The sequence below is a fragment of the Chelonia mydas genome, chromosome 18 (assembly GCF_015237465.2).
Source record: "Chelonia mydas isolate rCheMyd1 chromosome 18, rCheMyd1.pri.v2, whole genome shotgun sequence".
Taxonomy (NCBI): domain Eukaryota; kingdom Metazoa; phylum Chordata; order Testudines; family Cheloniidae; genus Chelonia; species Chelonia mydas.
Window position 1 is genome coordinate 12,084,749 of NC_051258.2, and position 23,055 is coordinate 12,107,803.

Consider the following 23,055-nt stretch of genomic DNA (forward strand, 5'->3'; position numbering starts at 1 on the left):
TTTAGAAGCCAATGACCCCTAGGGAGCGCGCTCTCCTCCTGCACCCTTGGCCCAGCCTGGGCAGAGGGGGAATCAGTTGTGCTTATACAGGGCCCTTCCTCTAAGGCTGTTGAGCGGCAATTGAAGCCCACCACGTTACAGATAGGGAAACAGAGGCACAAAGAGGCGAAGTAACTTGCACAGGCTCACAGAGTGAGTCAGCTACAGAGCTGGGAATAGAACCCAGGAGTCCTGATTCCCAGCCTCCTGTGCTGACCATTAGACCACATATCCCACCCCATCCCCTCCGGCTGACAATGGAGCCCAGAAGTTCTAACTCCCAGTCCTTTGCTCTGACCACTGCCGCATGGAATGACACCATGTGTGAGCATGGCATTTGAAAGAGTGCCCCTTCCTGGCCCCTGACAGCACATTTGAGCTCAAGGGTCTCTGACAGAACAGCTGGGGAGGGTTTTGTGGGGGTGCTGAGGGCAGTTACAGAGGTTCAGACTGTGCCCCAGTGCTGGGCCATGAGATCCAGGACACAAACCCCACCTTCAGAATAACAGGGTTCCTGGGAACTAGGGGAAGGAGAAAAGCCTGGCAGAAAGTGTGAGTGGAACAGAGCAAAATAGTTGGTGGAGCAGATGTGGGGGCAACATGATGGGGATTAAGGGGAGATGTGATCTGCGAGAGGACCCCACAGATACAGGTGGAGAAGAGAGAGAGAGCCGTTGGATGGTGCAGAGCCACCGGGGATGATGAGGTGGGGCAGACGCAGGGGGAAAAGTGGGGCAGAGGCCAGCAGGGCAGAGGCACAAGGGGTGAGATGGAGAGAGGCACAGCCAGGAAGGGAAGACGAGTTGCAGGCTCCCTTGAGCTGTGACATATGCAGCAAGTGCAGCCTCGCGAACGTCTGTTCTCCTCTTCCTTTGAATAAATATTTATAGATTCATTTGTCATCTGGTGCGCGCATTTGGTTGCTCACCTCCAGGCCAGAATAATGGGACCTGCCCCGATTGTAGGAATGAAGGGGAGCAGCAGAGTAGGGAGAATCTCCTTCATCCTAAACTCTGGAGTTAGGGGCTGCTGATATTCTGCTGTCCCGTTACCTCCAGCTGTGAACTTGTCTGGTCTCACTGTCCGAGCGGGGTTGGGCCTCGTGAGAACTTAGGTGGGGGACTGCCAAGCATGGCTAAAGAGAGTGGTGCTGGTGAATCATAGATGACCGAGTGCCCTGCCCCGTGCCAGGGCACCGCATGCTGCTGGAGATGCTGTCCTAACCAGCTGCAGTCAATGAAGCTCCCCTGGCCCTTTTCCTGAGCACACGGGTGTAACCTCGGTTTCCTGGCCTGATTCCAGTTGGAGCGATTAGCAGTTCGGGCTGCCTCCTTGGATTCTCTCTGCAGTTCCAGTAGTACACAGGATCCTTCTTCACTTCCTGTCCTAAACGGATGGTGGACGCATGGGTGGCTGGGTAGAAGTGCACAGGTGTATGTGGTTTTGCATCCTGTCAGTTTTGGCCTATGTTCATTTGGGGATGACCCATGTTTGTGTGTGGAGGGTGAGAGTGTAAGGAGTAAGTGTGAGCAGGGTGTGCACGTGTAAGTGTATGGGTCTGGGGGGATGTATATGCCTCTCTATGTGTGTATGCATATGTGCATGTGTGTGCATGAGAGATGTGGGTATATTTATGAATGCATGTGTCTGCATTGGGGGATGATACTCGTTTTGCTTGGGTGCGTGGCTGGGCTGGGTGCAGAAGGGGATGCACCGTTATAAGGGCACAGTGTGCATTTGTGCCTCCCTGTGTGTGTGAGGGTGGGGGAGGCTGACACATGTTTGTCACGGGGTGGGGGTGTATTTTTCTTACACTCCTTGACAGGAGAGTGTGTCTGAAGCTGTCAGGAGTTTACGCTAAGCAGCCGCTCTCTGGCTCTCGGACAGAGTCTAAAGTTTCAGTCTATTTGTATTGGGCTGTCATGTTATGGGATTAGGGGCTGTCACAATGGCTTCTGGGTGCATCGTAGGGGGTCTGATTAAGCGCTTCTGTGCAGCAGGACCTTCAGGGCTGGCCATCAGAGTTATTGGGGGAGCCTCAGCAAAAGGCACTTTTGCATGGAAAGCACCAGTCCTCTGAGACGTGGAGGAGATGGTTCCCCTCTGCCCTGCCCCTCTGATGGACATGAAGTCAAAGGGCACGTTTTCCAGGGAGGGCCTGGAAATACACCCACATCTGTTGGCCTGCATGAAACCCCAGGCTTATGTGGGCACCTAGCCATTTTGCGGGTGCCTTTCCCAGAGTCCCACATGGCTTAGGAGAGAAGTGTGAGTTCAAGTGAGAGTGTTGCCTGTGCTTTCTGGCCTCAGGAGACCAAGGGAGAAGTCAGGTGAGTCTTTGTGTGACCCAAGGACAAGGGGCAAGGATGGAGAGTTTTTGCAGGGCTGGTTGTTACCAGAGAAGGGGGAGGAGCAGAGAGAATAAGCAGGATGAGAGAGTGAGTGTGGCTAGAGGGACAATAGGGGAAGATACAGGCCCACAGTAGAGAGGGCTCAGAGCGAGAGTGAGAATAGGGTGCAGCAGGCACACGTAGAGAACAAGGGAGTGGCAAGAGCATCAGAGCACAATGAGGGTGAAGAGGGATCAAGGGGATGGCAAGAGCACCGCAAGCGTGCAGAGTGGCCACGACAGATGTGGCAAGATAGCAGCTGGGGTGCAGAAAGTGAGGGCGTGCGTGACACTGGCAGAGTGAAGGCTGTATGCTCCTTTCCTGCCTTTTGACCTTTAACCCTTTCTTAGCCTGGACACTCTTAAAGGCCATCTGAAAAACAACAACTGTGTAGCCCTAATGTTCTCTTTGTGCAGTTTGCAGCTTTTAATTGGATTAAATCTTGTTAATAGTTAATAATTATACAAGTGACTTTGTGGTAGGGGCTGATCAGTTCAAGACATATTCCCTCACCTTGAAGTTAAGGTCCTTTCTTCCTTCCTTCCTGTCTCTCCGTTTCCATTCCTCCTTGACTAGTTGTCACATATGAATAAACTACGTTAAAATGACAAACCCCAACTAAGATTGTGCAGAGACGCATAAGGATGGAATTTCCTATGTGTGTGTGTGAGGTGGAGAAGGGGTGTTACTGACTGATACTAAACCCCAGTACTGTTCCCTCCTCCTTTCCCCTCCCATCTGATTCTCCTGCCTCAGGATACAAGCAAATTGCACTGAGGCCAATGGAGGAGTTGCTTAAATTCCCTGGGGCTAGAATTTGGAGCCCTATCTTTCCTACAGACACCTCTGATGTAACTCCATTGGCAATTGTGACAGCTGCCATCTTGGCCAATGCACCGGGCATTGAACTGGGGACCTCCAGAGCTAAAAGTCTGAGTAGCTACAGCTTAAGAGAAAGAATCAAGGCTCCCTAGGCAGGGCTGCATCCAACTTGTATCCTCTGTGGCTCAGGCACACAGGGGGATCTGTTCCACTGAATGCATCTGATGAAGTGAGCTGTAGCTCACGAAAGCTTATGCTCAAATAAATTTGTTAGTCTCTTAGGTGCCACAAGTACTGAAACCTACAATTATACCAGAGGTGAATTTTGCCTGGGACATTCAGGGACCCATTCCGCCAGATTCAGTCCTGGTGTAAGTGGCTGCACACTGAAGTCAGTGGCATTACACGCACTTACATCAGGGCTGAATGCAGCCTGATGTGTTTTAAAGGGGGCCTCTCTCTGTGGTGTTGCTGAAAGACTGTGGGTGAACTCCACGTTACACTCCCTGAGACACAGGTCCTCCACAAGGCATCGGGAGTTCATGGCAGTTCCTTCTTTCAGAGGGTAACACTGGCTGGCAGTGTTTTAAGGCAGCTGGGTGGGGTCAGATGTTTGTAGATGGGGTTTGAGTTTCTGAATGGCAGAGCTTTCCCATTAATGCTGTTTATTTCTCCCTCTGTCTCTTTCCAGCTGAAAGAAGTATATGCACTGACGCAACCTCAGGAAAATCCAAGATGGCTGCCAAGCGCAAAGGCGGCCTGAAGCTAAATGCGATCTGTGCCAAGCTCAGCCGCCAGGTGGTCTTTGATCATGGGGGATCGGAACAGGTGCGGTTGGACAAGGGTCCCCAGAGGGAAAGCGGCAACAAGGAACCGCCCCAGCCTGAGACCAAGGAGCTGGGGGCCAAATTTTCTGATGGACTTAACCGTGTTCAGAAGATAGAGGAGGACAAGCGGAGGGAGGTGATTGAGAAGTGGGTGAACGGGGAGTACAATGACGAGACCCTGCTGGGCCGAGCAGAGGGCAAGGAATGTAAGGCCGCCGAGAGCGTGGAGGTGCCCCCCGAAGGGGTTTACATGATACAGCCCAAGGGCTGCAGCGATGAAGAAGATAATGGGGATGAGGCAGACGGCAGCTTCCCGGACGACAGGGATTCGGATGGGCCTGCCTCCAAGGATGAAAGTTACCGACCCTCCAGCGGCCAGACGGGCTCCAAGCTGGCTGGAGGAGCTGCCTCAGGTAAGTCATTGCCCCATCTACCACCCTGCACAATGGAGTCCTGAGACCAGCATTTTAGGCAGGGCAGTGTGAGTCACCTCAGTTGCCCTACATCCATTGGGTAAACTTGGTTACCAGAGCAGAGGAGTGAGCGACACTTTCAGAGCCCCTAAGTTCTGCACTGCAGTGGGCGGGCTGCTCTGTGATTTACAGCTGGGAGCTGCCCTTGAAGTCCCACTGCCCTGGAACCCCTTCTGGGGATTCCTTCATCTGGGTAGATCCCAAATCCCACCCCCAGATTCCTTCAACGAGTGGATTCCATATCCCACCCCCAGATTTCTTTATCTGGGTGGCTCCCACCCCACAGACCCCTTTATCTGGTTGGATCCATCTCCCGCTCCACAGATCCCTATATATAATTTAGATGAAGATAAAGGCATTTGTCACTATGTTTCATGTTCAGGTTTCCCGGTGGAGGGCAGGTCCCAAGCTGCTCTCCTAGCCGAACCTCCAGTATACTCCCAGTGTATTTATACACACACTTGCCTGCGCGCTCCCCAGGATATGGCAGGCAGGTTTGTGTAAGCACACAAGTGCTCGCACCCACCCACATGCTGCATCTTCCACAATGGTAATTAATTCTAAGAACAGAGTCTAATTGCGGGAGACAAGGGCTGAGAAGAAGCTGGTATTTCTTGGAACGATATATTGCCCATCCTACCCCAGCTGGGTACAGACTCAGAGCTTCCCTGGAGCACACCTCGCTGGCGCTCTCTCGTGTAGCAGGCAGTTAAACTGAAGGGATGCTGTGTGTCAAGGGATGAGAGCTCATTGTGGAAAGGTGCTGCCAGTGCTAAAAGCTGTCCACCAGTCCCCCTGAAATAGACACGGAGGCCACATGTGGCACTGTGTCCTTGTTGGTGAGGCAGCAAGAGGAGAGCACAGGCCAGGGCCAGAGAGGGGAAGGGCTTGCTTTGCCTCCTTGGTTGGATTTGGTGCCTAGCTAGCTGAGCCTAAGGAAGTGGGATGAGCGCACAGGGATGTCCAGGAAACTGGAGGTGAGGTTGTTGTAGGGTGAGACAGGAAGCAGAAGAGGAGTCTACAGTGAGGGAAAGTGAGTGAAGCAGGAGGAGGAAGAGGGTGTGCAATGAGGAAGACTCACCTGTGAGGAAGGCAATTTGCTGACTAGAGGATGAGCAGGAAAGAAGAACAGGACAGGAATATGGATGGTTAGACCACAGGCTTGGATGAACAGAAGGGCTGCTGTGTTTGTGTGTGTGTGTCTAGTTATGTGACTGCTGCCTTCACGATAATTGTGTCTGTTGCACATAAGTTTGTGTGCACGTACATGTTTGTTGCATGTGTTCACATTTATGTATATATGGTGTGTCTGTGTTTGTGTGTGAATGCTGCACATGTTTTTGTGTGTGTGCATACAGGTTGCATGTGTCCATGCAAGTGCTTGGCTGCTGTGCCTGTTTGTTTATGCCTGTGTGTGCAGATTGAAGGCAGCAACTCTGGGTGTAACTTGCAAGCTATTGTTATTTGTTATTATCATCTAAGATGAGCCTTGAAAAGAGTCCAGGTGAATGAAGGAATGGTGTGGGCAGATTAGCTGGGCGATTAGAACTGAGTGTAAGGCTGTGTCTACACTGCCACTTTCAGCACTAAAACTTCAGTCGTTCAGGGGTGTGAAAAAACACACCCCCGAGCCACAAAAGTTTTAGCGCTGCAAAGCGCCAGTATAGACAGTGCTTTATCACCAGGAGTGGGATAAAGCTATCACCACTCGTTCGGGGTGGGTTTGTTTTTTTTATCGCCGGTAGAGCTCTCAGAGAGGACTCCCTGCCCTCTCCTCCAGCGGAACAGCACTGCCACTGGCCCAGTGACAAACAACCCTTCCGACTGGGACACCACAATCCTCCACAGCTTTGTTTAGTTCTGCAAAGAAACCAGATTTCTCCTAATTTCTTTTCTTTTCTTTTCTTTTCTTTTCTTTTCTTTTCTTTTCTTTTCTTTTCTTTTCTTTTCTTTTCTTTTCTTTTCTTTTCTTTTCTTTTCTTTTCTTTTCTTTTCTTTTCTTTTCTTTTCTTTTCTTTTCTTTTCTTTTCTTTCTTTCTTTCTTTCTTTCTTTCTTTCTTTCTTTCTTTCTTTCTTTCTTTCTTTCTTTCTTTCTTTCTTTCTTTCTTTCTTTCTTTCTTTCTTTCTTTCTTTCTTTCTTTCTTTCTTTCTTTCTTTCTTTCTTTCTTTCTTTCTTTCTTTCTTTCTTTCTTTCTTTCTTTCTTTCTGTGATTGACTAATTTATTACTAAAAAGAAAAGGAGGACTTGTGGCACCTTAGAGACTAACCAATTTATTTGAGCATGAGCTTTCGTGAGCTACAGCTCACTTCATCGGATGCAGTGTCAACATCCCCTCTATTGATATTAAATACAGCCACATAACAGACACACTGCACATCCAGGTTCTTTCCTCGCTTCCAAGGTTATCCTAGCGAGACAGGCTGAGGGGAGTCCGGGGCTTACCCCCGGAGTGGTGATGCCGTCTTACTCCAGTCCTTTGTAAGGTGCTTTGTGAAGAGCTCTGTCCTGCTCTTTATACCCTGTTAGGGTGACCAGATGTGAAAAATTGGGACAGGGGGTGGGGGGTAATAGGCGCCTGTATAAGACAAAGCCTTGAATATCGGGACTGTCCCTATAAAATCAGGACATCTGGTCACCCTGTACCCTGTGGTAACACTCGCTGCAATCAGGGAACCATACTCATGACTCAGAGAATCGATGAATTCCCAAGCCCTCAGGCTCTCCTGTCTGCCCCTAACTCCCGAGCACACTAGTGCCTGAATTCTGATTGGTGTATTACCCCTTCCAGGGGTGTTTCCCCCCCATGATTACATGCAGTTTTAGAATTTTAGTTTACTCCTGACACAGAGAAATTCAGGGTCAGATTTGGCTCAGGCTGAATTTATCAAGAGGCACTGGTGGCCTGTATGTGTGTGCTGGGAGGAAGCCCAGGATGAATTACTTCATTCCTGGGGTGGCCAGTGTCTCCGGATCAACATTCAGGGCCATTTAAGTGCAAGTGTGGATGGAAGCTCAGGGCTGATTGAATTCCCCAGTGTAGAGTGGGCCCCTCCTGCTGAGATCTAGATCTGTCACCCACTTGGGTTGAATCTCTTGGTAGAAAGATCACACCTCCCCCCTCTGAGCACTTCGCAAATCCATCAAACTTTCCCTCTTTTGTGTGTGCCCGGTGTTTTCCTCCTCCTGCTAATAATGCAGCCCAAGCTCATCTCCGTCTGTCCATTCCCCTTCTGGAGAGGCACATTCTCTAGTCTTTGCGAGTTCAGTGGCAGCGCACATAATTATGCATATAAGATATAAACAGAGCTGTTTAATTATCCTTCGCCACATCAGTGACAGAGTAATTAACAAACATTGCAAGATCAATGAGGAAAAGTGTGACCTTCAGTTTCCTTTGATAGGAAAGCCCTTGTCGTTCCCAGACACAAGGTGATTGCGCCTGGACTCGGTTCGTAGTTTGGTTTAATTCCCCTTCTTTGCCCCTCCCCCTCACCGTTTGCAGCTCGGATTTGCAAAAAAGCCAAATGGGGTGGGGGAAAGGGAGAAAATAGAAGTATGTGGCCAACCTGTGGGAACTAAAAAGAAGCTAGTGGTAAGAAGAGAGAGGGTTGCCAGCCATGTGCCTTTTTAGGTCCAGAGCATCAAAGGATCACGCTCAAATGCATGCAGTTATTGTGAGCAAGCAGGCCATGAGTGTGCAAGGTAGCAGCACATACAGTGCCCGAAGGGCAGGAGCAGCCATAGGGGTTGGACACACAAACAGAGGCACATGCAGGTTTCATGCACATGTTTTGAGAGTCCTGTTGGAAATGTGCCCCTGATATCTCCCTGTAAACCACTGGGTGAGGATTTCTTTCTTTGGGAAGGACTGAGTTCTCCTCGTTTTCTCTCTTTATTTAAGCCAATCCACTTGTAAATTCTGGGCTTGTCCACACTGGTATTCAGACCTGGTGTAAAAGGGTGCAACTCCCATTGACTTAGATGGGGCTGCAGTTGCTGACACCAGGGAAGAATTTGGCCCTGTGGCTTGAAAAAGCAGCTGTGTGGCCTACGAGCAGGGGAATGGGAGGCAGGATTGTAGCTCCAGGGTTGTGGCTTGTCAGGGCACTCACCTAGTTTATATGGCCTCCAGATAACTACCTAGAGACCTTTTAGCAGAGCTCCTTCCTCCCTCCCTCATTCACATCTTCCACTAAACTCTCCTGGGATCTGATCCTGCAGTCTCTGCCAATTTGCACCTTGACACCTTCTCCGGGGGATTTCTTTCTGCTGCCCAGAATCAAAAACCTTATCAGAATGGATTGGGTGGAGTGTGCAGAGAGCTTGCTGAGGACTGGCCTGAGCGTCAGCATTCAGGGCCAGCTTTTCAAGCCCCCAGACTCAGAAGCAAGATGGGACTTAGCCCAGGAGACACAAAGAAAGGTGGAATCCCCTGTGGAGGGACAGTCTTGTTCTCTGCCTGGTTCCCTCCTCAGACACAGGAGATTGACAAGAGCTGGTCTGAATGCGAGTCAACTTCCAGCCTCACCTTGTGTGTCTTCCCATCTCTGACAGACAGGGAGCATGTGCCAAATCTGAAAAGCGGGTGTTTGTCCGGAGACGGGTGACAGAAACTGTCACCAACACACAAACATGCTCGCTCCTTCGTTCTCACACATCCACAGTCCTTACACCCGGACTGATGCATGCTTCCCTACACATACTTTTATACACACTCACTCAGATCTCCTACACGGTCGTACACACACTGGTCTTACAATCTGCCCCACAGTAGGACGGTAGGGATAGTCACCCAGAGCCTTTTCCTCACTGAGCTTTCAAAGTTTCTTTCATTTATCTATTTATTTGTTTGTTTGCTTTATTTATTAAGCCTGCTCCATCCATCAGAAGGTGAACGTCTCCTCTTCTTCCCCCATTCCCTCCCATAAAGGGGTTTCCTCCCCACTTATAATTTCCTGGAGAACCTCCCGCACTAAGAAGCATTTCAGGGACCTGCACCAGTGCCCAGTTTCTCGCTTCTTTACCCTGTATCCCCCAAATTGGCATGATTTCCCCTCCTGGCCAGGACAATGGATGAAGCCCCATCTGGGACGCCCCATCCCCCGGTGTCCAGACCTTGTGCTCCATTTGGGCTGTTTTGCTTTTCCTTCCATATATAGTGTGCTGCTGCGGGCTATTTTTAGCCCCCCCCCTTTTTTTTTTTTTCGCTTGCTCCGGATCCTTCGTGATACAATAGCTGCTCCGAGACACACAGATCTCTGCTCTTTGGCAATGCCCACAAATGGAGAGCAGCGGCAGTGGGAGAGGCAGACCCAGGGACTGTGCTGCCCGGGGCACAGGGGGTTCAGCAACTATCAGGGAGGAGCACAGCCTCAGTGCAATATCCTCTCTGCAAGGGTTCATTCCCCCCAGCTGCACCCGCCCCACTGTCAGGAATGGGGGACCAGGTGGCTCAGTGAATTGGGATCAGGATAATGCATTTGTTGGCCTCTAGCTCTGTCGTTCAACAAAATAGTTCCCAGCTTGTGGCTCTTTGGTGGTTTGTGTGAAATAAAGTGGGTGGGTCTCCCAGCGGGGCAGGTGTCCATGCTGCAGCCGCCACAGCGGGCTCTCACATACCTCCATGTCAGTAACCACAGCACAGAAGCCAGGGGCTTGCTGGGCTTTGGGGACTGTCTCTCGTGGGTGCACCTGCAGGTCCGGGTCGAGGCACGCCGGCTGGGCAGAGTGCAGAAGAAACCTGCCCTGCTTTGCCTGAGATCTGCCTTGTCGGGGATAAAGAGAGGCCACTAGGATGGTTCGTCTCCCAGAACCTTTAATGTGATCATCCAGTACCGATTTGATCAAAGGAGAAGCAAAGTGGAGGCCGTGGCTTGTGAGACTGGGGGTGAACAGCCAGTTCAGGTGAAATGAGACGGGGCTGCTGTAATCCTCCCTGGGACCTGAGCTCTGCCCCAGACTCTGTCAGGTTTGGAAAAGCCCTGAGAGCCCCCCTCCCAGTCATTTTGTATTTTCAATGGGGCTAGGACCAAAGGTGATTTCCAAGCCCAGTGGTGCAGTTTTCAGCAGCTCCCAGGGCAGCATCTCCCAGCCTCACAGGGAAATTCTAGGTTTCCCAGATCTTTTTTAAGGCTTTGGGTGTTAATCTGTGCAGCGTCTGAGCCAGCCTGGGAGCTGCAAAGTTGACCTAGAATGTGGAATCCAAAAGTTGGGTCTCCCAGCTGCTGCTTGCTTTGCTCTGCTCGTGCTTCAGGCTGGGAATTGGGAAGCCCAGGGCAAGGAGGTGCAGCTGGGGCAGAAGGAAGGGGGGCTGTTTCTCACCTCTTTGATCTCTCCACCAGTTCTGCCCTGAGATGGGGCAAAGGTTTTGTGGATTTTACCTAAACCACAACTTAGTCTCCCACCTGTGGTGGCTTCTGTAGGATTCCTCTGTGTGTGCATGTACGCATGCACACGCAGGTGATGGGCACAGCAATGTTCTGATGAACGCACGTCATCCCCACCCTTCAAGAGCAGGGGTAGGGACCACCTGGCCCTGCCTTCCAGGGCAGCCATTAAAGCCAGCAATCACTTGCGGGTTTAATTTCCTTTCAGATCCCTTCCATGCTGCCCTTTCCCCCTTGCAGTTTGACTCAGGGTGGATGGGGTTTCACCAGGCCTGGGAGTCTGGGGGATCATCAGGGAGACCAGGGATCACTTTACAGGTCCAAAGAGAGATGAAAAGCAGAAGAGGGGAGACAGATTTAGCAGGAACAGGAAAACCTTAGACCCAGGGGGGATTTTATGGGATTAATCACTTCCATTGGGGCTATAGGGTTACACTGGGGCAGGGGTGGAGAAGAGGGAAAGGCAGCAAAAGGGTGAAAAGCGTTAAAGCAGCAGGAAATGCTTTAATGCCTCGTCGTGTGTAAGTGAAAGGTGATGCCCTTGGGATCCCAGAGTGGTGAGGGGCCATGGGAGGGTGGGAAAGGGGGAAGTTAAAAGATCCCACCCCTAAGAGAGGAACCCTAGTTTCCTGAGGGTTTTTTTCCCTTTCTTCCCTTGTGATGTATCATTTTCTGAGCATAGGTATCAAACACGGGTGCCTAAGTAAGGGGGCCTGGTTCTGCATTCAGGCACTTGCCTAGACTGACACTGGGAAATTCACATGGCTATTTGAGGGCTGGCATGCCACTTAGGGACAGCACATAGAGGCCTGACCATCCTGCTGGAGGGAAATTGCACCCCTGGTGTGTGACTGTTTGGTCATCTGCTCTTATTCCTGGTGTCTGGGTATACTACAGGTAGGAGCACATGGTCTTTGGATCCAAGACGCTGGTGCTTAGCCATGGAAAGGAGCAGTGTGCGCGACCAACTCTGAGTACTACTGTCCTGAATTCTATATCCTAGCTTAGCAGGCACCTCCTCAGACCTTTGCTGCAAGCATTAGCCTCATGCCCTGTGTCAGTGGGACTTTGGCAATTCCATGTCCATGTGCCGGGTACACAGGCCAGCACTGCAGCCGGGTTTATGCCCCATGTGCCTGGCTGCATTGGGCATCACTGATGTTGGCCCTGCAGAAGTTTTAAGCGCCCATTGCAGGGTCCTGTCTTCTCCGGGTGTCTCTTCCCCCACACACCCTTGCTGAAGCAAACAGCTGGGGAGTCAAGAGACCCCTGGACCTAGGAGTCTGCTTGTTGGTCAGGACGGTGTGTTCAGGAGCATTTGTGCATGTGTGTGTGGCACAGCTGTCTGTCAGATCCCTGGATCCCAGGGATCCATTTTAACCCCTGGGATCTGTCGAGCTCTCGCTCTTCCTCTCCTTCCTCTCTCAGATCTCTTCCTTTCCGGCCGTCTTACAAGGCAGCACTAATTCTCTCTGCGCATCAAAACCATTGTGGCTTCTCCATGCCAGGAACCCCCTTCCTACTACTGCTGTACCTGCCCTCGCTGGCCCTCCCCCTCCCTATGAAAGATGGTGCTCGCCCACAAGAGTTAGAGTGAGTGATTGGGAAAGATGACGAGGGAGGTTTGAAGGACTCCTGCACACAGTAAATCTTCACTCTGCAGGAGAAAGCGAGAGGGAGAGGAGGAGGAGGAGGAACGCTGTGTCAGTCTGAAGCCTAAATGAGTCCGAGCTGGCACGTCAGAGCAATCTTTATTTCCTCCTTTACACTGATATTGGGTGACCTCCAGATCCGTGTTCTTCCCCTCCTGGTGACCAGCAAAACTGCCTGAGGGAGTGAGTGGGGGAGGAAGGGAGCTCCAGGGAGAACAGCCCTCCCCACTCTCCTTAGCACACCCCCAGGGAGAACAGCCCTCACCTCCAGCCCCCACCCAGGCAGAACAGCCCTCCCCACCGCAGTCAGCCCACATCCCAGGGAGAAACAACCCTCCTCCATCCAGTTTGCGTATCCTTGGGCCAGCACAGCCTGCTTCCCTAGGGCAGTGTGGGGGTTATGGATGCTCATAGCAGGGATACAGCTCTCTTTCCTAAACTGTAATGCCTTTGGGGGTCAGTAGGGGCTCCCCTCCCGCCCGTCAGGCCTCAGAGGGAAATGCATAAGAGGAGCTTCGCTGAAAAGAGACTTTAGAAAAACAATGGCAGGGGTTGGAATGGCCATGGATCAGTGGTTCTCAACCTGCGGCCCAATCAGCACACAGCTGCGACCCACGTGACATCCTCAAGGCCATACGCGTAGTATATATAATGTGTGGCTGTCACCCACATAACACATAGAGAGCTGCATATGTGGCCCACAATGGTAAATAGATAGAGAATCGCTGCCATGGAGATTCACCCCCCTCCCCACAGCCTCCTCCTCTCTCTCTTTCTTCCCGACCTTCCCTTACCCTTCTTGTCTTACCTTCACTCCCCCCCGCCCCTCTTCATTTTCTCTCTCACCCCCTCATCTCCACACCTCTGCCACTCTCTGCTCATGCCTTCTACCCCCTCCTTTTCCCCACTTCACCTTGCCCCTCTCCCCTTGCCCCAAACACACGCTGCCTTCCCCCTCTCCCCTTGCCCCCCTCCAAACATATGCTGCCCCCCCCACCCACTGGGACGGAGTTGCACAACCCTGGCATATTGGCACTGGCCTCACTTTCAGTAAAATTACTTTTTCTTCATATTAGGCCAAGGCAAGAGTGCAGAGACATTTATGAAACTTTGTTTAATGTACTGAAAAGCCATCGGCTAGAACATTTAGGAAATTGATTTTCCTGGCATTGATGAACTCTTTTTATTTTACCCCAGTATTAATTACTTTTTTTTTTAAAACAAATTAATTTAAGAGTCGTAAAACCTAACAAGTGAGCCAAACGTCAGTAGATCATATTCCCCTCTTCCCCCCCCTTCCCACTGCCGACGCTGGTACGGGAAAAGAGGAGAATCCACCCCTTGCGTGACTCTTTGTCCCTCCGTCTCTCTGTAGGGGAAGCTTCGTCCCTGCGCGATTACGCTGCCACCACCATGAATGAGTTCCTGGGCATGTTTGGCTACAACGACCAGAACATGCGGGATGAGCTGACCCGCAAGATCAGCTTCGACAAGCTGAACGCTGCTACCTCAGAGGCCTCCTCTGCCACTGCCTCCCTCCCTGGCGAGGACGCCATGAGCAAGCGAGCCCGCTTCTCCAAGTACGAGGAGTATATCCGCAAGCTCAAGGCCGGCGAGCAGCTCTCTTGGCCCATCCACCCAGCCAAGTCGGAGGAGCTGAGCTCCAAGCTGGGCAAGGAGCCTTCATCAGTGCTGACACAGCCCATCCGAGCACTGCCAGGGCCAGATGCCACCCTGCTAACAGAGACCAAAGCCACCATACTGCCCTTGCCCTCTCCGAGCAGCTCCCAGATGCAGGGCCTGATGTCACGGGCCTCCAAGTACGACTTCTTCATCCAGAAGCTGAAGACGGGTGAGAGCATCAGGCCCCAGAACGGCAACACCTACAAGAAGGCCTCCAAGTATGACCTGGAGAATGTCAAGTACTTGCATCTCTTTAAGCCCGGCGAGGGCAGCCCAGACATGGGTGGGGCCATTGCCTTCAAGACAGGCAAGGTGGGCCGGCCTTCCAAGTACGATGTGAGGAACATCCAGAAGCTCACTCCAGTCAAGGCTCCAACACCCAGCCTGGCACCCAACCCTCTCGCCAGTACCCCCAGCAGCGCTCCAGTGGCTGGGTCTGAGCAGCCCGTCTCCTTGCCGTTCAACACCCCTGAGTACCTGAAGTCGACCTTCTCCAAGACGGACTCCATCACGACTGGGACCGTCTCTACAGTCAAGTAAGTCTCCTCCTATTTTTCTCTTCTTTGCACTTGTCAGGGAAACAAACCCGATTGCGGGGGGCAGTTTAAAAGGAGGTTTGCTCTCCTGTGACACTGTCCTCCCCTTGATTTCTTCAGTAGGAGCTTTTTGATTCAAATTCTGGCTAATGGCTGAAGCCGGGCATGAGCACCTTCTTGGTTCTCACAGTCCCATTCCCATCCTGAGCCTAAGCTATTGGGCCTGCATTGGACCTGGGAATACAGTAGAGAAAAGTGCTGGGGTGATCAGTTCACCAGTTCCCATAGAGCAGTGGTTTTCAGACTGGGGTATGTGAGCTCTCGTCAGGGGGTACGCAAGAAAAATCCTGTAATGGCGGATAATATCCCTTACAGACCTTTTCTTTCTGTTTTCATCAGTATATTATGACCTGATCTCAGATGGGGGTGTGCGGTAGACTACACTATTTGGAAAGGGCTATGCAACCTAAAAGTTTGAAAACCACTGCCATTGGGCAAAGCCGGCATCAGCAGCTGAAGCCAGGAGCTGAGTTCTGGAGCCCAGGACCTTAAAGCAAAGATGTAGGAAGTCATGAAAGCTTAGCAGAGCATGTTAGTGAGAGTTACTAGGCTGTGGAACAGTCTCCCAAGGGAAATGGTGGAAATCCTGTTGTTCGGGACATTTAAATCTAGGAACTCAGCCTGCAATGTCTGGGATATGGATTAGTTGTCTGATTGGCCCTCCTCATTGTTAACATCTCTGATTCTAAGCAAGGAAAAGTTCAATTATGGGGGTGTGAGGAACAATCCCCAGCATTGATGGGGTTCTAGCCTTCCTGAGCCCATCAGCTCTGATAGCCATGCACCGATCCCACCGTCCCCTCAGGACGTGTCTGTGGAAACAAGATGCAGAGAGAAGAGCTGCTGTCAACACGCACAGGTCAGAATCATGGCTGCTTTCTTTCTCTCTGTCTTCCAAATCTCCTAAACAACCAGCCCTGCCTGGATTAGGGCCCAATTCTTTTCCCATTGAAGTCAGCGATTTGATGATTAGATTAGATGTTCCTGTGCTGTATGACACATGAGGCAACCCAGTGTTTCCGCCTCCATCTGTCTAATGCCACGTTTCTTGCTCTGTTGTAATCTGTTTCCAAGATAGCAATATATTTCTCAATGGTTTTATTATAGGTCATCTGTTCTCCTCTTCTCCATCTTCCACCAAGTGGTATCCTGTCAAAGGCTTGTCTAGGAACACCGTTTTTTTACACGTTTACATGTCCAAACCACTTCAGCCTTCTTTCTCGAATCATTGTTTGCTGGTCAGTCCTTTATAACACATCAGCACTGGTTACTATATCCCACCAGCAAACCCCAAGTATTCTCTGCAAGCATCTCTGATGGGATGTATTAAGATTCTTGTTTTGGGCTTCTAGCATTTGCCAAGTTTTGGAAGCATATAACAATATGGATATTACAGTGACATTGTATAACCTTATCTTGGTCCTTGTGTAAATCTCTCTATTTTTCCAAACATTTGCCATTCTCAGAAAAGCTCCACTTTCCTTCCCAGTTCTTGCTTTCACCTACTTATGGGGTTAGCCATCAGCAGTCATTGTGCTTCTGAGATATACGAACTCGTTAACCATGTTGTCTTCTTCACTGTCAATCACATATACACCAGTACTGCTGGCTCTTTCAACCATCTTCCAGCGATCCTGAGGTCGGTTGCGTAACTCCCATTGACTTCACTTACATGTATCTTTTCAATCTGACCCATTTCTTACATAGATGGACACGGTTCAGTAAAACTTCTTCTCAGCTTTGGCAGGGAGATTCACGTGCCATGTCTGACAAACCCACTGCCCCAGTTGGCACCAGTAGCCACCCCCTGCCTTGTTGGCACTCTGCACAGGGGCCAGGAATTGAATGAGCTATGAAGAAATCCAAAGGCTTTGTCTGTACTAGGATTATTTTTACTTTTGCTACCACTGGTGCAGCTCCACAGGCGGTAGCACTGGGGGAGACACCAGTGTAGACAAGGTGCCCATGGCCACCAGCACCTTAAAAACCATGTTGTGTAGACCTGCTCTGAGTAGGGTTAGATGCCATAGCACTTAAAACACCAGAGGCTGCTTGGAGGCTTGTCTGTGCTAGGTTCCAGGCGGTGCCACTGGAATGATAGAAACAACAGTGGGGAATCCTGGTATAGACACAGCCCTAGAGGTGACCCCTCGAGGTAAGGGCTGAGGTACATTGGCTGGGCATTGAGGGCGAAGCTAGTACAGCTCCCACTAATCTTCTGCGCATAAACAAGCCTTGGGCTCTCCCATCCATCTGGCAATTTTCCCCAGCATTCAGTCAATGAAAAATGGCTCAACATCCACATTTGCTCCTCCTTCCCCGAGACCTCACATATAAGAACATAAGAATAGCCATACTGGGTCAGAACAAAGGTTCACTTAGTCCAGTAACCTGTCTTCCAACAATGGCCAGTGCCAGATGCTTCAGAGGGAATGAACAGAACAGGGCAATTCACAAGTGATCCATCCCCTGTCATCTAGTCCAAGCTTCTGGCAGTCTGAAGTTTAGGGACACCCAGAGCATGGGGGTGCATCCCTGACCATCTTGGCTAATAGCTATTGATGGACCCTATCCTCCATGAAATTCTCTAATTCTTTTTGAACCCAGTTATACTTTTGGCTTTCACAACATCCCCTGGCAAGGAGTTCCACAGGTAGACTGAGTGTTGTGTGAAGTACTTTCTTATGTTTGTTTTAAACCTGTTTCCTATTAATTTCATTGGGTGACGCCTAGTTCTTGTGTTAGGTGAAGGGGGAAATAACATTTCCTTTTTCACTTTCTCCACACCATTCATGATTGTATAAACCTTTATCATATCCCCCCTTAGTCTCTTTTCTAAGATGAACAGTCCCAGTCTTTTTACTCTCTCCTCATATGGATGCTGCTCTATGCCCCTCCTCATTTTTATTGCCCTTTTCTGTACTTTTTCCGATTCTTTTTTTTTTTTTTTTTTGAGGTAGGCCAACAGTATTCAAGCTGTGGGCATACCATAGATTTATATCATGGTATTATAATATTTTTTCTCTTAATATCTATCCTTTTCCTAATGGTTCCTAACATTGTTAGCTTTTTTTGTCTGCCGCTGCACATTGAGTGGATGTTTTCAGAGAACTATCTACGATGAGGCCACAATCTCTTTCTTGAGTGGTAACAGCTAATTTAGACCCCATCATTTTGTATGTAGAGTTGGGGTTATGTTTTCCAATGTATATTACACAACACTGAATTTCATCTGCCATTTTGTTGCCCAGTCACCTGATTTTGTGAGATCCCTTTGTAATGCTTCACAGTCAGCTTTGGACCTAGCTATCTTGAGTAATTTTGTATCATCTGCAAACTTTGCCACTGCACTGTTCACCCCTTTTCCAGATCATTTATGAGTATGTTGAACAGCACTGGTTCCATGTGCAGATCCTTGGGGAACCCCATTATTTACCTCTCTCCACTATGAAAATTAACCATTTATTCCTACTCTTTGTTTGGTATCTTTTGACCAATTACTGATCCATGAAAGGACCTTCCCTCTTATCCCATGACTGCTTACTTTGCTTAAGAGCCTTTGGTGTGGGACATTGTCTAAAGCTCTCTGAAAGTCCAAGTACATTATATCCACCGGACCACCACCCTTGTCTAATAGATTGGTGAGACATGATTCCCCTTTACAAAAGCCATGTTGACTCTTCCCCAGTATATCGTGTTCATCTACATGTCTGATAATCCTGTTCTTTATCAAACACCAAGATCATGTGGAGAAGAGGAGCACATGATTGTGGCCAGGTGTAGAGTTTAGACAGGCTGTTTCTGCAATGGAAACTCTACCGCCCTGGTACATGGGGTCAGACTAGATGATCTAATGGTCTCTTCTGACCTTGAATCTCAAAATGTCTGGGTGCAAATAAGGAGGAAGGGGCGTGGTTTGCTCCATTTCCTTGTTCCTTGGTCTGGATTCTCTTGCCTCTCACTTGGCGCCTTGTTGAGACCTGAAATATTTTTTGCGTGAGATAGCTATTGTCACCCGTTATCACGGTTGCCTGGTTTTGCTCACATATATTCACCACAGAGACCTCTGTGGCAGCTGAGGGGAGAGGCCCCTGCTTTCTGGCCCTCCTGCCTTTCCACTGGTTTAAGCACCAATAGCTTTGGGTTGTGGAACTCAGTTGGGACTTTTCTGAGTGACTTTCTGATGTCAGCCCGTGTGTCTGTACAGCCTGTTCAGTGCATCGGTCTGTTTTTTGTCAGCCAGGAGTCCCCTTGGGTCATTGGTAGCAGGGCCAGTACCTACGTGCCACATGTTGTGGGATGATAGATCCTATTGAGTCCACCCAGCTGCCTCATCCCTGTAGAGAGGAAGGCTGATCTTGTGGTCAGTGTATAGGTCTGGAGCCAGGAGACTTGGGTTGTTTCCCTGAGTATGCCAAAGTTGCGCTATGCAATCTCAAGCAAGTCACCCTCCCCTATGCCTCGGTTTCCCTGTGTGTAAGGCAGGGGTAATGATATCTATCTCCTGTGTGGCACAGATTAATACATTACTGTCTGCAAACAGCTTTCGGTTCCTATGGTTTAAGTGTATGGAAAAGGGCAAAGGTTTGTTATCAGTTGCAGCTAAATTCACCTGGCCCCCAATCTGGGGAGCCCTTTAACCACCCCAAAATGCCCTGTCTGTTTTGTGGCACATTGTTTCATTAGATGGTAGCATTATCCACTCTGCTGGCTGTGCTGTGGAGCCCACGCCTGCCCCCGTGGTGCAAGTCTCCCAGCTGTGCCAAGAGCCTGTTGTAAATGCCTCGTTACTGAGCTCTCACTCGCTCTCTCTCTCTCCTGGGTTCATTGGTGTCTCTTGCTCCAGATGGCAGGTAGGGGTGGCTGTTGTTATGAACACTGGATTATAAATATGTATATATGCATAGCACCTTATCATGATCAATCCCCAGGTCTGCGGCTCCTTGACAGAGGAAGCCAATCAAGAGTCTCAAGGACACCCGGACACCCCTTCGGTATCTCTGCTCCCACACCCATGCGTGTTGGGCATTCTGGAGCTGCACCCGGGGGCTGCTCACCAACCCTGCTTTGCTTTTGCTTCTCCTTAGGATCCCGGTTTTATTTCCTTTCTCTCACCCTCTCACTCTTTCATTTCTGCGGCGGATGGGGTTCACAATGGCTCAATGATCCCTTCTCTAACCACAGGACTTCCTGGGGCTGGGGGAGGTGGGAAATGCTGACAGGGGTGCAGCTGGCAGTGGGGTTTGCACTGAGGCTTCTTCCCAGCTGCTCTCTCTCACACACACACGTGCCTGCGGGTGCATTTAATCTTTTGTAGCTTGGGGTGGTGTTTCCATGGGGTTGTGATTCCTCCTCTTTCAGGGCTCTAATTGGTGCCCACTAGGTACGTTCCCTGGGGAACCCACTTCCACCAGAATAGAGGTAGTTCTCTGTCCTCTGGTCTCGACACATATGGCAGCTGAACTGGACACACACCAGTAGTAATATCAGGCTTCTCCCTCACCCATCAGCTGACCACACCTGTGGGTAACCGAGGCTTGGTGGTGCCAGCATTCTGCCTTTTCCTGAGGCAGCCCTGCCACGTAGATGGGATGTTGACACACTCCAAATTTTGGCATGCTCTGGCTCAGTGTCCCTTGAATGCTAATACAGCCTCTATCCCCCACAACTGCAGCAGGGGACTGCACTGCACTTCCCAGCTTGGGGACTCCCCCAAACTGTGCTGTCCCTGTGTTGGTTTGAGGATGTCTGTAAAGCATCCAGAGCAGTCTCCCAAGGAGCTGAGAGAGGTGCAGGGGACAGAATATTAACTGAGCTAGTGAGGATGGTGCTAACTAGCTCCCATCCCTCCAGGACCAAACGCCCTCGTGGGAATCACCCCCTCGCTGTCACACATACACACACAAGCTAAGGGGGTGAACTCTCTAACCCCTAATGCTGTTAACCTGGGCGAAACTCATGTACTGACTTCAAATGACTACAGTGCAAGTTATAGGTGTCCTGGTTTAACCAAGGTGCAGAGCTGCCATGCATCCATCAGGGGCCCAAGGATGCAGGAGGAAGTCCAATTGCAGTCCACTCTCTCATCAGCCAATTCTCTAAGACCAGCAGTCATGTTTTTAGCAGGCTGGGGCCCAGGCCTGTGGGTCTGTTCTGTGACTTTTTCTCTCTGTTGCTGGAGAACATCCACCAAGACGTACTTTCTGGCCGCGTTTTAAGGAAGATGCCTATTGGAGCGAATGTGATGCCTGGGTGCAGTTTGGGTGTGATTTTTAATTACAAAGCTACATCTGCGGCCCAACTGGTGTGATTGAGTTTGGGTGCCCCATGACAAAGAGGGCTGTCAGGGCTACTGGCAGGATGTGTGGAGAATGCAGTGAAAGCCATGTTGTGGAGTCCAGATTATAAATGCACCCTCTCAAATGGTCACAGCATGGATCTGTTCTGTAGTGTAGACCAGTGCTTGCGGTGCCCTGATCAGTGCTAGAGTCACGTGCTCTCCAGCGGTTCCGCAGTTGGAGTACGTCTTTAAGGTCTCCCTGCTTTACAAACTGGAGCCTCGTTGTAACAGAGCTGGGGCGGTCTGTGTTTTGACTCAGTCACTGGTTTTGTATAGACAGAGCCAGTGGTGCCTATGTGATGTTTATAAGAGCATAATTTAAGGGTAGGTCTTCTCAGCCCCTTCAGGAAACGAAATAGAGCCCTGGGGAGAGGAGACCTGCAGGAAGGGAGGTAGGTGGGTTACATTAGCAGGAGTCCAGTGCCCCTAGAAAGAATGGGCACATGGGCATGGGGGGAGGTTACACAGGCATATATCTCTGCTGCTTACTGTTCCCAGAGCCCTCTTCCCTGGCACACTCAGTGCTGCCTGAGAGACAAGGAGCTTGGACTGTGCCCTGACACTGCCTGCTAACCAGCTCTGCCCTGTGTGTTTCTCATTAGGAACGGATTACCCACTGACAAACCAGCTGTCACCGAAGATGTAAATATTTACCAGAAATATATTGCCAGGTAGGCAAATCCCTTGGCTTTCTTGGGGAGGAGGCTGGGTGGGAGGGGGCATGGGATGGAGGGGGTGGGGTCTCGTCTGTCTGTCCGGGTGAAATGTATAAACCAGTCATGGACACTGAGTCTTCCATTTCCCTCCGACATCCACACTGACTCTGTTCCCCCCTCTGGACAGTAGTAGCTGGGGGAGGCATGCAGGGAGCTGAGAACAAACCAAGGCTCCACCCCATGAGAGCTCTCGTCTCCCCACACTCCTTAGCTAACCCCATAGAGAGTGGAGAAGTGTTTCGGGGCAGAGGTTGGGCCTTAACCCAGTGCCTTGTGTGGCAGCTTCTTCACAAGAGAAACCCAGCACTGGATGAGGGTGCAGGATGGAGCAGTGTGCCAGAGCTGTGCACGGGCTCTGGGCTGGAACAGGAATGGGGGCTGCAGGACAGGAGTGAGGGGCATTGGCAGAGCTTTGCAGGGAAACCCAGGGCTGGAATAGCAGAGGGAGCTGGTGCAGATCAGAAGTGAATGACATTGGCAGAGCTGGAGGGAATGTTTGCACAGCACCTGCCTATGCTATCCTTGGCCCTAAACAGTGCCATCAGCCCCTGACCCAAGCCTGATGACTCCTCCCCCTCTGCTGCCAGGGAGCCAGATCTGAAAGCAGAGGGCCTTGAGTGGCACAAGAATTGACATCCTTCAGGGAAAGCAGGCAAACCAACCTCACCTCAAGAAATTAAAGCAAAAAGTTTGCTCCTGTCAGTGCCAGGGTATCGAGCCTGCAGGGAGGCTCCCTGGGGTGAGCCACGGGTGTGGTTAAGCAGGAATGGGGAGCTCTCCCTTGAGCTGAGGAAGAGGGAGAGCTGTGGGGGAGGACTGCTCCCCCAGCCCTGGGAGAAGAAGGTGAGGTGTGCTCCCCCGATCTCCATTACCTTAACCCCTGGTGTAGGAGGTGAGAGGGGCAGCAGGGAAGGCGAGATGGGAAGACAGAAAAAGACAAGTCCATTACCAAGTCACAGTCCCCCAGCAGCAATGCCTCTGACTGCTCACTTGCTCTAGGGAGAACTGGGGACCTGGTCAGAGTTTTAGGCCCAGGTTTGCCTAGATGGAGGCAGAGGGGGGCTGATGAGAGCTGAAATTGGCTCCTTCCCTGGGTACCAAACTTCCATCCTCTGTCGCTGCCAGCAGCT

General features: G+C 50.6%; 2 protein-coding genes across 8 annotated transcripts in view; one reads left to right on the forward strand and one right to left on the reverse strand.

The window, feature by feature from the left end:
• The window catches only part of CASZ1 (castor zinc finger 1), a 270,749-nt gene that overhangs the window by 193,232 nt on the left and 54,462 nt on the right, over positions 1-23,055 (forward strand). For 6 of the 7 annotated variants that reach the window (XM_027826756.3, XM_027826753.3, XM_027826770.3 and 3 more), the window contains 3 exons: positions 3,943-4,491; positions 13,966-14,809; positions 21,812-21,880. In XM_027826756.3, coding sequence (XP_027682557.2) covers positions 3,943-4,491; positions 13,966-14,809; positions 21,812-21,880 — 1,462 coding nt within the window. The remainder of the gene's footprint in view (positions 1-3,942; positions 4,492-13,965; positions 14,810-21,811; positions 21,881-23,055) is intronic. The other variant, XM_027826763.3, reaches the window with a different exon arrangement.
• PEX14 (peroxisomal biogenesis factor 14) overlaps positions 1-23,055 on the reverse strand; it is a 196,956-nt gene that overhangs the window by 1,404 nt on the left and 172,497 nt on the right. The window lies entirely within an intron of this gene.